Source organism: Muntiacus reevesi, chromosome 19 (genome assembly GCF_963930625.1).
Source record: "Muntiacus reevesi chromosome 19, mMunRee1.1, whole genome shotgun sequence".
NCBI lineage: Eukaryota > Metazoa > Chordata > Mammalia > Artiodactyla > Cervidae > Muntiacus > Muntiacus reevesi.
Genome location: NC_089267.1, coordinates 32,630,236 through 32,644,360, shown reverse-complemented (window position 1 = coordinate 32,644,360; position 14,125 = coordinate 32,630,236). Strand labels below are relative to the sequence as shown.

Sequence of the window (14,125 nt, the reverse complement as noted above, 5' to 3'; positions counted from 1 at the left end):
ACATCATCGCTGTCTTTTCAAAGCATGACTTTCCATCTGTTTCTTATCAGACAAAACCCAAACTCTTTAACCTGGCATATATGGTCTTTTCCAAAACCTTGTGCCACCCTCTTTTTCCAGATTTATTTCTCATAGCTCTCTCCATAAATACTTAGGTTAAATTATACAATTTCCCATTCCCTGGATATACTTTTACTTCCCTTCCCCCATGTTCAACAATTTGTACTGAATTGTCTCATGGATAAGCATTGAGTAAAATTGAATCAGACAGTGCTTCTACTACAGGGATTTGCAACTTCAGGACACAATAGCGAGTCTCACCTCCTGGGATTACAAATTGGCTGGAGCACAGACATTGTCTTAAACAGTTTTCCAGTCATGATGCAGGAAATGTTAAGTATCCTGCCCTCTAAGACTTCACGGTCTCATATGAAAGACGGAAGTTATGCAACTAGCCATTATATGATAAAAGTAGAGACTCCAGAGGCAGGATGGAGGCAAGCAAATCTCAGTTTCATCATTTATCAGCTGTGTAGCTTTGAGCAATTTGCTTAAATTCTCTTAGCTTCAATTTCCTCATCTGTGAAGTGTATTGCTATTCACTCAGTCGTGTCTGATTCTTTACGATGCCATGGACTATAGCTGGCTGGCCCCCCCTGTCCATGGAATTCTCCAGGCAGGAATACTGGAGTGGCTTGCCAATCCCTTCTCCAGAGGATCTTCCTGACCCAGGGATCAAACTCAGGTCTCCTGCATAGCAGCAGATTCTTTACCTTCTGAGCCATCAGGGAAAGAAGCTACCTCAGCAGGTTGTAATATATAAGGTAATACAAGTGCAATTATTCTGTATTTTTTGAATAGCATAATGATAAAGTCTCAATAAATACCAGTTATTTTTTATTATTCTGGAAGAGGGCATGGCAACCCACTTCATTATTCTTGCCTGGAGAATCCCAAGGACAGAAAAGTGTGTGGGAATTACAGTCCATAGGGTCACAAAGAATTGGACACAACTGAAGAGACCTATCGTGCACATTATTTATTATTGTTCTACTAACAAGATATACAAAATTATGGGGGAAACAAACTATGAATTATTTCTATAAAGGTTAGAAAAAGGATCTTGGAAAGGGGTCATGAGAGCAGAACTCTGAAAGAAAGGTGAGATTTTCCCCAAACCAGAATATATTCTGCACATATTCATCTGTGTATTTGTTTCTTCAACATCCTTTAAAATACTATTTTTAAGTGCAAGCTATATGACAGACAGCTGTGCTACTCTATGGCATTTATCAGCATCTGTCCTATGCTGGCCGAGAGAGAAAAGCAGCTCTGGCACCCAAGAGTTTGCCTGGCACTTCAGACTAGGCCTGGGAGTTCTCCTGTTGAACATAAACAACCTCACAGAACACCAACAGAACACAAGGCCGCTCTGTGACCATGACGGATCAAGACAAAAACAAGATCAGCTCACTCTTAATCATAGCTGAATACTCACCAAAAAAATGGACATTGTCCAAGCACAAAAATGACCAAGCATCCACCTATTTTGGTTAACAAAAATGACTGCTATTTCTTTACCAACCATAACTTTAATCTTGATCTAGTCTTCCCTCTTTCTCAGTAAGATTAATTAAGATACAAAACCATACAGGTACCCTGCTTCCTGACAGCAATCCATCCAGAGGAGTCTTGCTTCCTAAAATCTCCCCAAAGTCACTGCCCCAAATCCTCTCATGTGTTCTAATATCCCTACTGAGATGCTCCACTGTTGTCCATGGGGTGCTGTCTCTTTCCTTGTAATGAATAATAAACTACTAAAGGTGTGTTCTTGGTAGTCTTTGTCTAATAGACATTGACATACATTCTTGGTTTAATAGTCTTACCTCCAGAAACTGTAAAATTATCTGGAGAAAAAGCACTGTCTTATTCATTTTGTTATCTCCCATTGTTCAAAAAACAGTGCTTTTAACATGGTAAATATACACAAAAAGCGTATTGAATGGATACATGGATCTGGTAGACTCTATCTTCTTCAGTGACTAAAAATGCTGAAAAGAAATGCAGAAAGTATCCTGAGTCCAGCTTCACAGAAGTAACACAGGCACCTCCAGAGACGACATTCTGGAAGCGACTTTGCACGGAGCACAATTCTGGAGCTTGCAATAGTGTCCCTTATGGGAATCTTGGTATGTTGTAACTAATTTTCAAGAAATGGCTAAAAGATATATGTGATACTGGGGTGACTTTAGTCTATCGAGTTACTGGCCTTTCACTGGAACTATATAGGCTTCCCAGGTGACATTAGTGGTAAAGAATTCACCTTTCAGTGCAGGAGACACAGAGACTGGTTTCAATCCCTGGGTTGGGAAGATCCTCTGGAGATGGAAATGGCGACCCACTCCAGTATTCTTACCTGAAGAATTCCATGGACGGAGGAGCCTGGTGGGCTAAAGTCTACGGAGTCATAAAAAGTCCAACACGATTAAACAACTGAGCACACATATAGAATTTTTCTGAATCATCCAAATCAACTGCCGTGTGTTATGCAACATTTGTGTTTGTGGAAAGATTTATTTTAAAGTAAGATTCTAAAAGCTCTTCATATTAGAAACCTAATATAAAGTTCAAGGGTTTCCCTAGTGGCTCAGTGGTTTAAAAAAAAAAAAAATCTGCCTGCCATGGAGGAGACCCAGGTTCAATCCCTGGGTCAGGAGGAGCCCCTGGAGAAGGGAATGATAACCCACTCCAGTATTCTCGCCTGGAAAATTCCATGGACAGAGGATCCTGGCAGTCTACAGTCTATGGGTTGCAGAGTCAGATATAACTGAGTAACTAACACTTTCACTTTTCATAAAGTTCAAAAGTTCTCAGCAATAATATTTCTTGAATTGTATTTTCACTTTACCCTTAAGAAGGCACAAAAGTAATGGATAAAAACTCTAATTGAGAAATTTATTCTGAATTTAAAGGCTGTATAAAATAATGTCATATGAGTAAAAAAGAAAACATAAAAAAAATTAAAGGCTAACACTAAAATTAGTTCAGTTTTTAAATAGAAAAAAAAATCTAGCTGAAAAACTGTGGGAAAAAAATGACATGACAAAGATATTACACAGGGGTAGTTTATTAAAGTATCTGAAATTAGCCAAATAAGCAATAAATTGGGTAATACAGATCACATGTTCTACATTTGCACCTATGCATTTTAGAAAAATTCTTCTGTTATGTTCATCTTCAAAGAAACATTCACATAGACTAACTGCTAAAGTTGCAGTCTTCAGGAAAATAGCCTTAGGAGGTCTGAAATATTATTGAAGCTGAAATTAATCTGCACAACTACCTTCCCCAGAAAGTCCTTCCAGGGCTTTGATGTGCTAAGAACTGGGAATGAGAGAATGCTGCAGAGAAATTAACAGCTAATTAGTAAGAAAGCTGGTAAAAAAAAAAACATGTAATTATTTTGTTTGGTAATGTTTTAGAAGGTAATAGTGACAATCCTAATATTCAGTAAAAAAAAAAAAAAGTCAAACTTTCAGCATGCACAAACTGAAAAATATTTCATACACATAGTAATTTGAAGTTGTATATGTTCAGCATAAAAACTGAAATTATAACTCTGGTCCCACAACATTAATTTTGTAAATTGGGTTTTGGTTTTCCAACCATTAAAAGCTCAGGCCAGTGATTCCTTTACTTTAAATTAACCACAGTACAGTTTAGGTATGTATATATGTTATTTTTAGATATCACTTCAGTGAAATTCACAATCAGTTCCTGGTTTGGTATTCATTTTACATTACATAGAATATTCAAATCAGTCTATAACTCCCTAAATATTTTTCCCTTAGGGATCGCATGACGCCACTAATTTCTAGGAGCCTGGAAATTATGCTATTATGACTATGAGTATAACCAGAAATTGAGGCATGGACAATTCATTGAGAAAAAAATGCAAAATGGCCTATCCCTCAAATGAGGAAACTGGTAGATTTTCTTGGTAGGTTAAAAAAAAAGCAACTCAGAGAGAAAAAGTCGAAGAGGTGGTTTTTATTTCCATAAGACAGCTGCTTCTTATTTCAATAGAAAACCTGAGATTTATAGATAAGCAATCACCACTTAATTATTCATTTACTCAACCAACATTTATGAGTGTTTATTATGCACAGGCACTACACAAAGTTTCAGAGCCCAAGGCAATAGCTCATCTCCCCACCTCCCACAAACAGAGCTTAGAGTCTTAGAGAAAATAATGAGAATAATGAAAGCTGATACTAAAAGGCTCTGAGCAAGAAGACCTGATGTCTTCTAGAAAGTCAGGAAAGCCTTCAGGGAGAGAGGAACAAACAAGGTAAGACCTGAGGGATGAATGAGAATTGGTCAGGGAAAAAAAAAGAGGGAGAGTTTGCAAGCGCAAAAACCCACTCCCGGGGTTTCCCAGGTGGCGCAGGGGTAAAGAAGGCAGAAGATGCAAAAGATGCAGGTTCAATCCATAGGTCGGGAAGATCCCCTGCAGAAGGAAATGGCAACCCACTCCAGTACTCTTGTCTTGAAAATCCCATGGACAGAGGAGCCTGACAGGCCACAGTCCATGGGGTCACAAAGAGTCAGATACGACTGAGCGACTGAGCAGGTACACACAGGAAGCTAAAGACCACAGGGAAAGGAGCGTATGGAAGAAAGATGGAAAAATGCTCATCATGTGAATGCTGCTAGAGGGAAAGAATATTGTGAGTTGAGGCTGGAGTGGGGTGTGCAAAGTGTTATCCATTTGAAAGTGTAGTCGCTCAGTCGTGTCCGACTCTTTGCAACCCCGTGGGCTGTAGCCCACCAGGCTCCTCCGTCCATGGAATTCTCCAGGCAAGAATACTGGAGTGGGTTGCCATTTCCTTATCCATTCAGGCAGAGGTAAAGAAAGAGCTGACCAGCTAAATAACAGATAACATTTCTTAAGCCCTGACTATGTGTCAGGTTCTCTATGATGCGTGCTTTCTGCACAACAACCTAATTAATTTATGTCACATGTTGATCCAATGAGATAGGGGTCATTTTTATTCCTATTTACTGTAAGTCACTCAAAGTCATGACAGAGCCAGATTCAAATTCAGATCTTTGGGACCCATAGCCTGGTTTTTAAGCACACCACAGGCCAGATCAAAAAGGGCAACCAGCATTATACCTCAATCAAAATTCTATACCATTAACATTTGGACCAAGATAAAATATCCAACAGAAGAACTAAAAAATGTCTCTGATTTTTATTTACTGTATAGATTCTCACTGTGGTATAGGCAGTTGCGAAATACAAAGTTTTCTGAGCTGAAAATCAGACACTTAATTGAGGCAAAGTCTTGTTTGTTTCTCTTTGGGAAGCCTCAGGACCCAGTCCATAGGACACAGTGGTTGCTTAATAGTCCTACTTTCCTATGTAGAATATTGTGTCTACTTTTATGTCAGTTTTGTGAAATGCTTGAAAAAGTAACACTAGGATCTATCTACAGAGACAAACCAAACCTTTAAATAAATTCACTTGAACAAAATCAAACCAATTTGAAAAAAAACAAACCAATAGAATCTTTCCTCTTTTCTCAAAGAATGAATTCAATCAAGCTTGAATTTAAGTTCTAATCTTTAGGACTGAAGCACAGTAGTTTATGAGTTATTAATATTCCATGCACATATGTTTTCCCTCACTAAAAATTTGTTGAAAATCTGAAAAGGAAAAACTAACCCATACTTTTATTAAAAGAGAGTGGTTCTGAATGGCATGTTGCAGCTGAAACTTCCAAATAAAGTTTACCAATTAAATGACTGACTTCTGACTTATTTTAATAATTACATACTACAGTACTTCATTGCTTCTCAAAGGAATAATATTTTGAGATGCATGTAATCAAGTTTTACTGCTATTAATCAACCATTTTAAACTGTTATTAATTATACTTATACTTTTACTCTGATTTTAATGAAACTCTGCTGATTTCTCTTTTCCTCATTTCTGTAATTTTGCCATTGTTCTTATAAAATGTATTTAATATAGCAGCTAATTATCATTTTTCTTAAAAATGATGAAAAAATACATATAATGCATTAAATAATGGACATAAACACAGTTACATAAACATAAATGTAGTACAATTATATTAATATGAAAAATAATGTAACACCACCTGAAATGTAATTTTTTTTCCATTTATTTTTATTAGTTGGAGACTAATTACTTTACAATATTGTAGTGGTTTTTGCCATACAGTGACATGAATCAGCCATGGATTTACATGTGTTCCCCATCCTGAACCCCATTCCCCCCGTTTTTTAATAAATCTTAAAAGTACTTATTTTGCTTCTTTTATTTAAATTTTATTTATTTATTTCTGGCTTTGCTGGGTCTTAATTTTTACAAAGTATTTGAGCAATAAATTTATCACACTGTTATTTTATATCAAAGGATAAAGAAATAAGATTACATCATAATTTTATAAGAAATGCAGTCATTTAATTACAGAGTTTTCCAGTTAATCTCAGCATAGAAGTATGCTTTTATTGATTTAAACTGTTTGTCTGAAAATTCTTATCTTGGGATTATCCAAAACATTTAATTTGATAAATAGTCACATGTATTCTTATAATGCATTTTACTTTTATATAAAAATAAACATTTTACTTAGTTTTTTAAACTATAGATCTAAGAATACTTTGTCTTCAAGGAGAGAAATTGAAAATATGTTATTTTCCAATTCTACCTATATGCATTTAGTCTTCACTGAAAACTAGAACAAAGAAAAAGAAAGAAATGGTGTGGATTAAGAATATTTATATGACTGCTTACCCATCGGTGATTTTCTAATGATTTCAACTACTCAAAGTAGATATGCTAGATTGATTTGTGAATATCCTGATGCCTTTTTATTTATTTATTGATGGTAAATAATTTTTAAAACACATTGTTCCTCTCTCTTTAAGATTCAAATGCAGGCTTCATATCCTAGCAGAGAAAGAAATCTACTGACATCTAGGCTGAAAACAACTAGGAACATTGTATACAACTTATACTGGATAATTATTATTAAATTCAACAGTATTCAAATAACCAAGTGGTAAAGTTGCAATTGTATTTTTAGATAGTGGTGTAAGAGAATTCTCTTTCTGAGCACATACTAGTTTATTTCCCCATGCTACTTTCTTCAAGCTAGACAGTAGCAATGACTTTAATTTAGATAAAATCTTGACAGAATTTTAGTCTGACACATTAAAGAGGAGCATGATTAGAAAAATATTCCTTAAACAAATAGAAATTCTATTATCTTAAAACTTCATAAAATTCTAATACTTTTATCTGATAAGCATAAACTAACAATAAATTTACAAGTTACAAATATTTATTCTTGTGCTCTTTTTCAAGGCCGTCTACATCATGGTGAATAGGAGAGGAATTGTAAACAATATACCTTTTGTTGTTATTGCTTAGTCCTTAAGTCGATGTCCAACTCTTTTGCAACCCCATGGACTGTAGCCCACCAGGCACCTCTGCCCATGGGGTTTCCCAGGCAAGAATACTGGTGAAGGTTGCCATTTCCTTCTCCAGGGGCTCTTTCCAACCCAGGAATTGAACCCATCTCCTGCATTGCAGGAAGATTCTTTACCACTGAGCCATGAAGGAAGCCCAATCTACCTTTACATGGCAATAAGAGCAGGAAAGTCTTTTCACAAAGTACTTGTGAGTCTAGTCCAGTTTATCATCAAAGGTGGGAACCACCAAAAGCGCAGAAACAATTATGGAAACAACTTTTAAACCCTTCATAGATGAATGATGCTTTGTGGAAATTATACAGTTACTGATCTTTTTGCTTTTCATCAATCTATTTCATCACTTGAATTTTTTTAGCGATAGAATTTAAAGCCATTTTTCTTGGCTCCAAGATTCATAGGTAATTTCCATAACATTATTTTCTGGGAGAAATTAACCTATATCTCTAAGAACATCAAATTTTAAAAGGGTGCAGTGAGTTCCAAGTAATCAGAGCCTAAGAGTAAGATTTTTGAGGGATTCCAAGTTGAAGATGTGGAAGAAAAACACTCATCTATGAAAGGATCTAGGAATTAAAATTGAAGATAAAACAGTGATTCTTCCTAGAAACAAATCATTAAGAATGAATTTATTATATTATCTAATGTAAAGTATTCAGAAAAGGTAAAGCATTTCTAGGTGTAATTGAGTAATCAATTATTATATTAGTTTGTCTTTTAATAATAGTCTAGTTCTTTTTCTAATATCTTTATTTCCTAACATTAAAAGAAACAAAGGAACAAACCAACACTGAAACTTAACTGACATGCCCTGCCACTAATTACTCCAAAAGTATTTGCACTGTTTTCTTATTAATGCAAGTCAAGGATAAAGACATTAACAATAAATACTAAAATGCATTGCACTAAACTAGTCTAATAAGGAACTGGATGATGACTTTCATTGATTTCCCACTGCCACTCATCCCACACATGTGAAGATAATAATCTTTACTTAATACTATATACTGAGCTCCTTGTAAAATAAACATTAACTTTCATAGAATTCATAAGGAAAAAGAGGAAGTTTATTTATTCATAAGTAATAGAAATTTAAAAACTCACATAAGAAAGTTATTAAAAGAAGCTTCTTTTTAAAAAAATAATTCCTTGGGTATTAAGGCACTGTGGATCACTTGGATACTTTCACCTAGAAGACTAAGTTAAAATTGCTTTTACTTGAAATGGGGTGAAATTCTAGAGGCTCAGCCACCTGCAAAAAAGCATGAAGCAATTTAGCCATTTGGTTGCAAGAACCTCATTAGCAACCTGGGTTCACAGGGAAAAGTCATGATGTACACTGAAAGGAAGCAAGTGGCTCATGCTGACCAGGAGGCCTGAGAGCAGTATCTGAGCATCGATGTTTTTTTTAAAAAATTATTTTCTAACTGGAGTATAATTGGGTTGCAATGCTGTGTTATTTTCTGCTATATGGCAATGTGAATCAGCTATATGTACACACATATCTCCTCCCTCTCCGGCCTCCCTCCCACACACCCACTCTCATCCCACCCCTCCAGGTCATCTCAGAGCACCAAGCTGAACTCCCTGCCTACACAGCAGCTGCCCGCTAGCTATCTACCTTACACAGGGTAGGGTATATATGTCAGTGTTACTCTCTGTTTGCCCCACCCTCTTTCTGCCCCTGTGTCCACAGCTTCATTCTCTACATCTGCGTCTCTATTCCTGGGCACCACGTTTTTATGCCGGTGGATGTGAAGATCCCAAGAAAAACCTATCACAAATATACAGGATGGTAGTAACATATGGGAACACTGCTGAGAACTAATTCCAAGAGGAAAGGTCAGGAGTTACGTGCAGAGGAAAAAAAGTATTCTTGGCTACAGACAACCCCTGAGAATTGAAAAATAGACACGATAATGTAACTGTCTTACTTTGTTAGGCAAAGAGAATCTAAAGAAGTAAGGGTACTGTGTTTGATCCTGTTACCCAAAACATTATTGCTTTTGAAATGCTTATTTCAATTCACTTGCTGTCTTCAGCATTTATTGTTCTGTCAAGTATGAATGTAGTTGAACCACTACATTTGAAAGATAAGAGGTCATGATGTTCCTATATAATAGAGAAATCTAGAGGGCTAGGAGACCCCAGAGGACTTACAGATTAGGAAATGGAGTCCTAAGCAGTTAAATGAATGGAATATACTCAAAACTAGTATATTATGAATTCAAAGCACTAGCATTAATATTATGTTACACTGAATATAAAACATATATAACACCATATCTTACACGGAAATCATGTAATAGAAAAAATCATATTATAAATGCATATAACTAAGCATTCAGTGAATAAAGACATTTCATATAGATTATCACAGAAACAAATGTTCATACAGGTGATTTTCTTATCTGAGAACAGATCAATTCCATTTGTCAGAAGTCTAGATTTCAATTCATTTCTATTTAGGTTTAAAATAAGGTGCTTCTTAACATTCATAGACCCCTGATGTTGGAAAAGAATCTCGAAGTCCCCTAACCCTCTTCTGTATTTGAATTTGAGTTTGGAAAGCAGCAACAATGCACCATACCTCTTCCTACAATATTTTTCCCCAGGCCAGTAAAAAATGCTGCAGTTCACGTCAAAAGAGAAAACACATAGGAAAATGAGTGAGTCCCTAGAGGTTCCTCTACTAAGAATCCACTCTATAAAACGAGTCCTGAGAAACATTCCCAGTCTTGGGTTTCATTGGAACGAGGTGGAAACGATTTCAGCAAGTAACAGTCAGAGCCTGCTTCTCAACTCACCACACCCCAAGTATCCCTTGTCAAGATCTTGCTCTATCTATTTTCTATTCAAACCAGCATTAGCATAACCTTGCCCTCCCCCCAACTCCCCATGCCACTGCTCCACCTGCCACTTGCATGGATGGACGGATAGGTGCACAGATGGATGGATAAGTGCCTAAGTACATAAAATTTTCTTCCTTGGTTCCACTATAAGTCATAGGATTTATTCAAATATCAGGGTAAAGACTATCCCCTTCTCTGGAGAAATACCGTCATTATTTTCCTTTGTAAAACCTCTTGAACATCTGTAGCTGGCTAATTTCTGATTATAATAAAAACCAAATGGGATTCAAAGAAGAATATCCAGTCATGATTTTACTAGGAAAAGGTGACATCTTCTAAATGTGACCTTCTATTAATTCGTTAGTTAGGCTTTGTGTGTCTATGAGGACTGGAGCTGATGCTTCAAAAGTTTAGAAAAAGAGAGAGCCTGGACTTTAGGTTTGAAAGTGTGGTTTAAGGAAGACCAGTGATACACCTGCTAAAGAAACACAGTTCTATGTTAATGTGTGGCATGACTTCTTTTGTGCTCACTCAGTCGTATCCGACTCTTTTGTGACCCCATTAGCCTGCCAGGCTCCTCTGTCCATGGGGTTTTCCAGGCAAGAATACTGGAGTGGGTTGCCATCCTCTTCTCCAGGGGATCTTCTCCAACCAGGGATCAAACCCGGGTCTCCTGCATTGTTGCAGGCATATTCTTTATCATCTGAGCCATCAGGGAAGTCCAGACTTCTTTTACAGCCAAAGAAATGAAAGAGTATTAAATACACCATTTGTTTACATTGATGAAAATGTACCTAGGACAGGTGGAGTATACCACTGTAACGGAAGTCACTTCAACAATTACCTTCCAGTTTCACTCTCCCCTCTCAGGGGAGCTGTGTTTCAGTTAGAAGGATTTTTCCAGTACTTCCTCATAACTTTCTAAGTAGCTCTTTGAAAATTAATGGGTTTGCAGCTAGGTAAGAAAGAAAAACCCATTACCCGCCCTCAGAGAGTTGAGAAATAGCCTGTGTAGTACTCACGGCTCTGCCTGGAGGCTCCTGTCTTCAGCCACGTAGTTAGAAGGAATGTAGCCCTGCAGCTGCTGGCCGGAGCTGTCGGCCCTTTTCTCCAAGTGCCTGGCCAGCCACCAGCCCTCGTGGGACTTGTCCAGGACCTGGAGCTTGTCACCCGCGTGGAAGCTCAGGTCCTCGGCCGTCCGAGCCTGGTAATCAAATAGAGCCACGAAGAACTGGCCCTGGCTTCTCTCAGGCTCTGGAGCCGGCGGCCGGGGAGGATCAGGAGTGCTGTCAGCCCACAGGTTCTGAATCACCCCGGGCTTGTCCGCCTCCTCAGAACACCAGCAGTGGGGACAACGATCCAGGCAGGGCCGGAGCCTCAGGCAGAGGTTACCCATGGCGGCCCCGGGAAGAGTGGGGGAGAGGGGCTTCTCCCTCTCCCCTCACTCTCTGCAGATCCACTTTCTCTTCCTCCACCCGGAAACTTTGCAATCAGCGCCAATCCTGCCGGCTCTGGGAGAGTGTACAAAGCCCCGTTCACAGCCGTCGGGCCAACCTGCTTGCAGAGGCTCACCGGCTCCCTTTCTGTGGCCCCAGGGCAAAACCGGGCAGAAAGTGGGCAGCTGGTCGGTGGGAAGGTTTCTCAGGATTCCCACCACAAAAAGAAATTTGAGAACGCCTTATTTAGACAAATGCCTGAGAAGAGAAAAGAGGCATCTTGGTTCTTGGCCCAGGAAAAAGTTACCAAGAGAAACAGGTGAACTCCAAGTAAGTCTGTCTCCACGTCTTGCCTTTGCCAGCAGCTCTCTCCCCGCCTCAAGTCCGTCTCAGAGGTTTGACCAGTCCTGACCCTCACTGTTCTTTCTTTTCTGCTAATGACTAACCAACCAGCCCAGGCTATTGCCTTTAACATCCTGAGCGATGAACAGACTGTAATAATTTCTTCTTACTTCCTGATTCCTTTGTGCCTGTGACCTTAATGGGATTCTGGTCGCCTCTACCTCTCCCTTCTCCCACACCCAAGGGAGACCAGCGCCCTCACCAGGGAGCCAATTCTTGAAGCAGCTGCCAAAATCCTTACTCCTGGACAGAGAAGCTAACCCAGGGACTGTTTTGTCCTGCTGAGCTACCAGCACAGAAAATAAAGGCAGAGATAGGTCCTTTCATAAAGATGAATAGGATTGCTTTGCCACCACTAAGGGAAATAGAAAGAAAAATTAAAGTGTTTGGGTATTTGCCACTAGACAAAAGGGCAATTGGGAAAGTCATTGAGTCCCTACCTTTTTTTTTTTTTTATCACTGTGAATAGATTTTAATAGCCTCAAAATAAGTTCACAGTTTGGAAAAATACAAGAGCAGATGACTAAAATGCTGAGAACTCAAAATACTACATTTTCCCACAGAGATAATTTCCCATCCTTCGTGTACTATTTATGAAACACGGGCGCACACACACACACACACACACACACACACACACACACACACAGAAGGTGACCAGTGGAGAGAAAGAGTACAAGGGTAGCATATGAACTGGTGTGGAGGCTCTTTCTGTTCAGCTTTGACTTCTAAGCCTGCACTAGTTCTTGCTAACTTCATTGGCGGGAACTCAGACACTAAGGAAGCCAAGGTCTTGGACAGAGATTCCAATAGGCAGTGAGTTTTGTTCTACTTCCCCTAGTCAGGACAGCAGTCTCACAGGTAGGTACCCTGGATCCCAAGAAACCTAGGCAAAGAGTTTAGACAGATCAACACAAGGCCATTTTCACTAGCAGAGATCTCTGCCAACTTGTTTAGGCTGTGTCACTCATTTTTGTATAAGGCATTTATTTTAAAGTTTCTCTCTTAAAAACAATTTCTCTGAATGTTACTGGATCCCTGAACCCCATCCAAACTCAGAATTTCTGTTCTTTGTCAATCAGCAAAGCATTTTTAGTAATCAGAATAACTCAACTCAAGGAAAAGAGGAAAAAAGAAGAAGAAGAAAAGAAAGAAAAGAACTGTGGCCTTAGTCTCCCTTCCTATTTCCTTGTACTGAAACCGGGCATTCATGATGGACAGATTATTTGATTAAAAGAAGATCTCATGTCATACTTCCAGATTTCTCCAATTGTCTCCAGAGTCAGATTGTATGTGTGTTTGTGTCTTAGTCGTTCAGTTGTGTCCGACTCTTTGCAACCGCGTGGACTGTAGCCCATCAGGCTGTCTGTCCACGGAATTTTCCAGGCAAGAATACTGGAGTGGATTGCCATTTCCCACTCCAGAGGATCTCCCTGACCTAGGGATCGATCCCGTGTCTCCTGCGTTGGCAGGTAGGTCCTTTACCACTGGGCCACCAGGGAAGCCTTCAGAGTCAGAGCAGAAGTGCTAACTTGGCAGAAAGAGAAAAACCAAAAGCCGAGCCAGGTTTGACTGCCTTTTTATTTGGGAAATGAGACCAAAATTATAATTCCAATATAAAACAGAAGAGAAAATAAAGGGTATATAATATTAAGAAGCCATAATAAAATTTTGTTCCAAACACAATGTAAACTGTAAGAAGTATAGAATTCTATTAATGCTTCTAAACAGAGACATAGATGTTAAAGTCTTTCTAGAGATAGCTATGTGATCTAGAATATCTAGACTATGAAACATATGGTCTAGAATATGAAATAAGATTTGGAAGCAACTAGAGAGCTATATGGGCTTCCCAGGTGGTCCTAAGGGTAAAGAACCTGGCTGTCAATGCAGGAGATGTAAGAGAAG

At 38.5% G+C, this 14,125-nt stretch overlaps 1 protein-coding gene across 1 annotated transcript in view; it reads right to left on the bottom strand.

Moving 5' to 3' along the window:
- FRK (fyn related Src family tyrosine kinase) overlaps window positions 1-12,282 on the bottom strand; it is a 97,124-nt gene extending 84,842 nt beyond the window's left edge. Inside the window, exon 1 of the mRNA XM_065911376.1 lies at window positions 11,402-12,282. Coding sequence (XP_065767448.1) covers window positions 11,402-11,775 — 374 coding nt within the window. The 5' untranslated portion in view covers window positions 11,776-12,282. The remainder of the gene's footprint in view (window positions 1-11,401) is intronic.
- Between the last annotated feature and the right edge of the window lie 1,843 nt (window positions 12,283-14,125).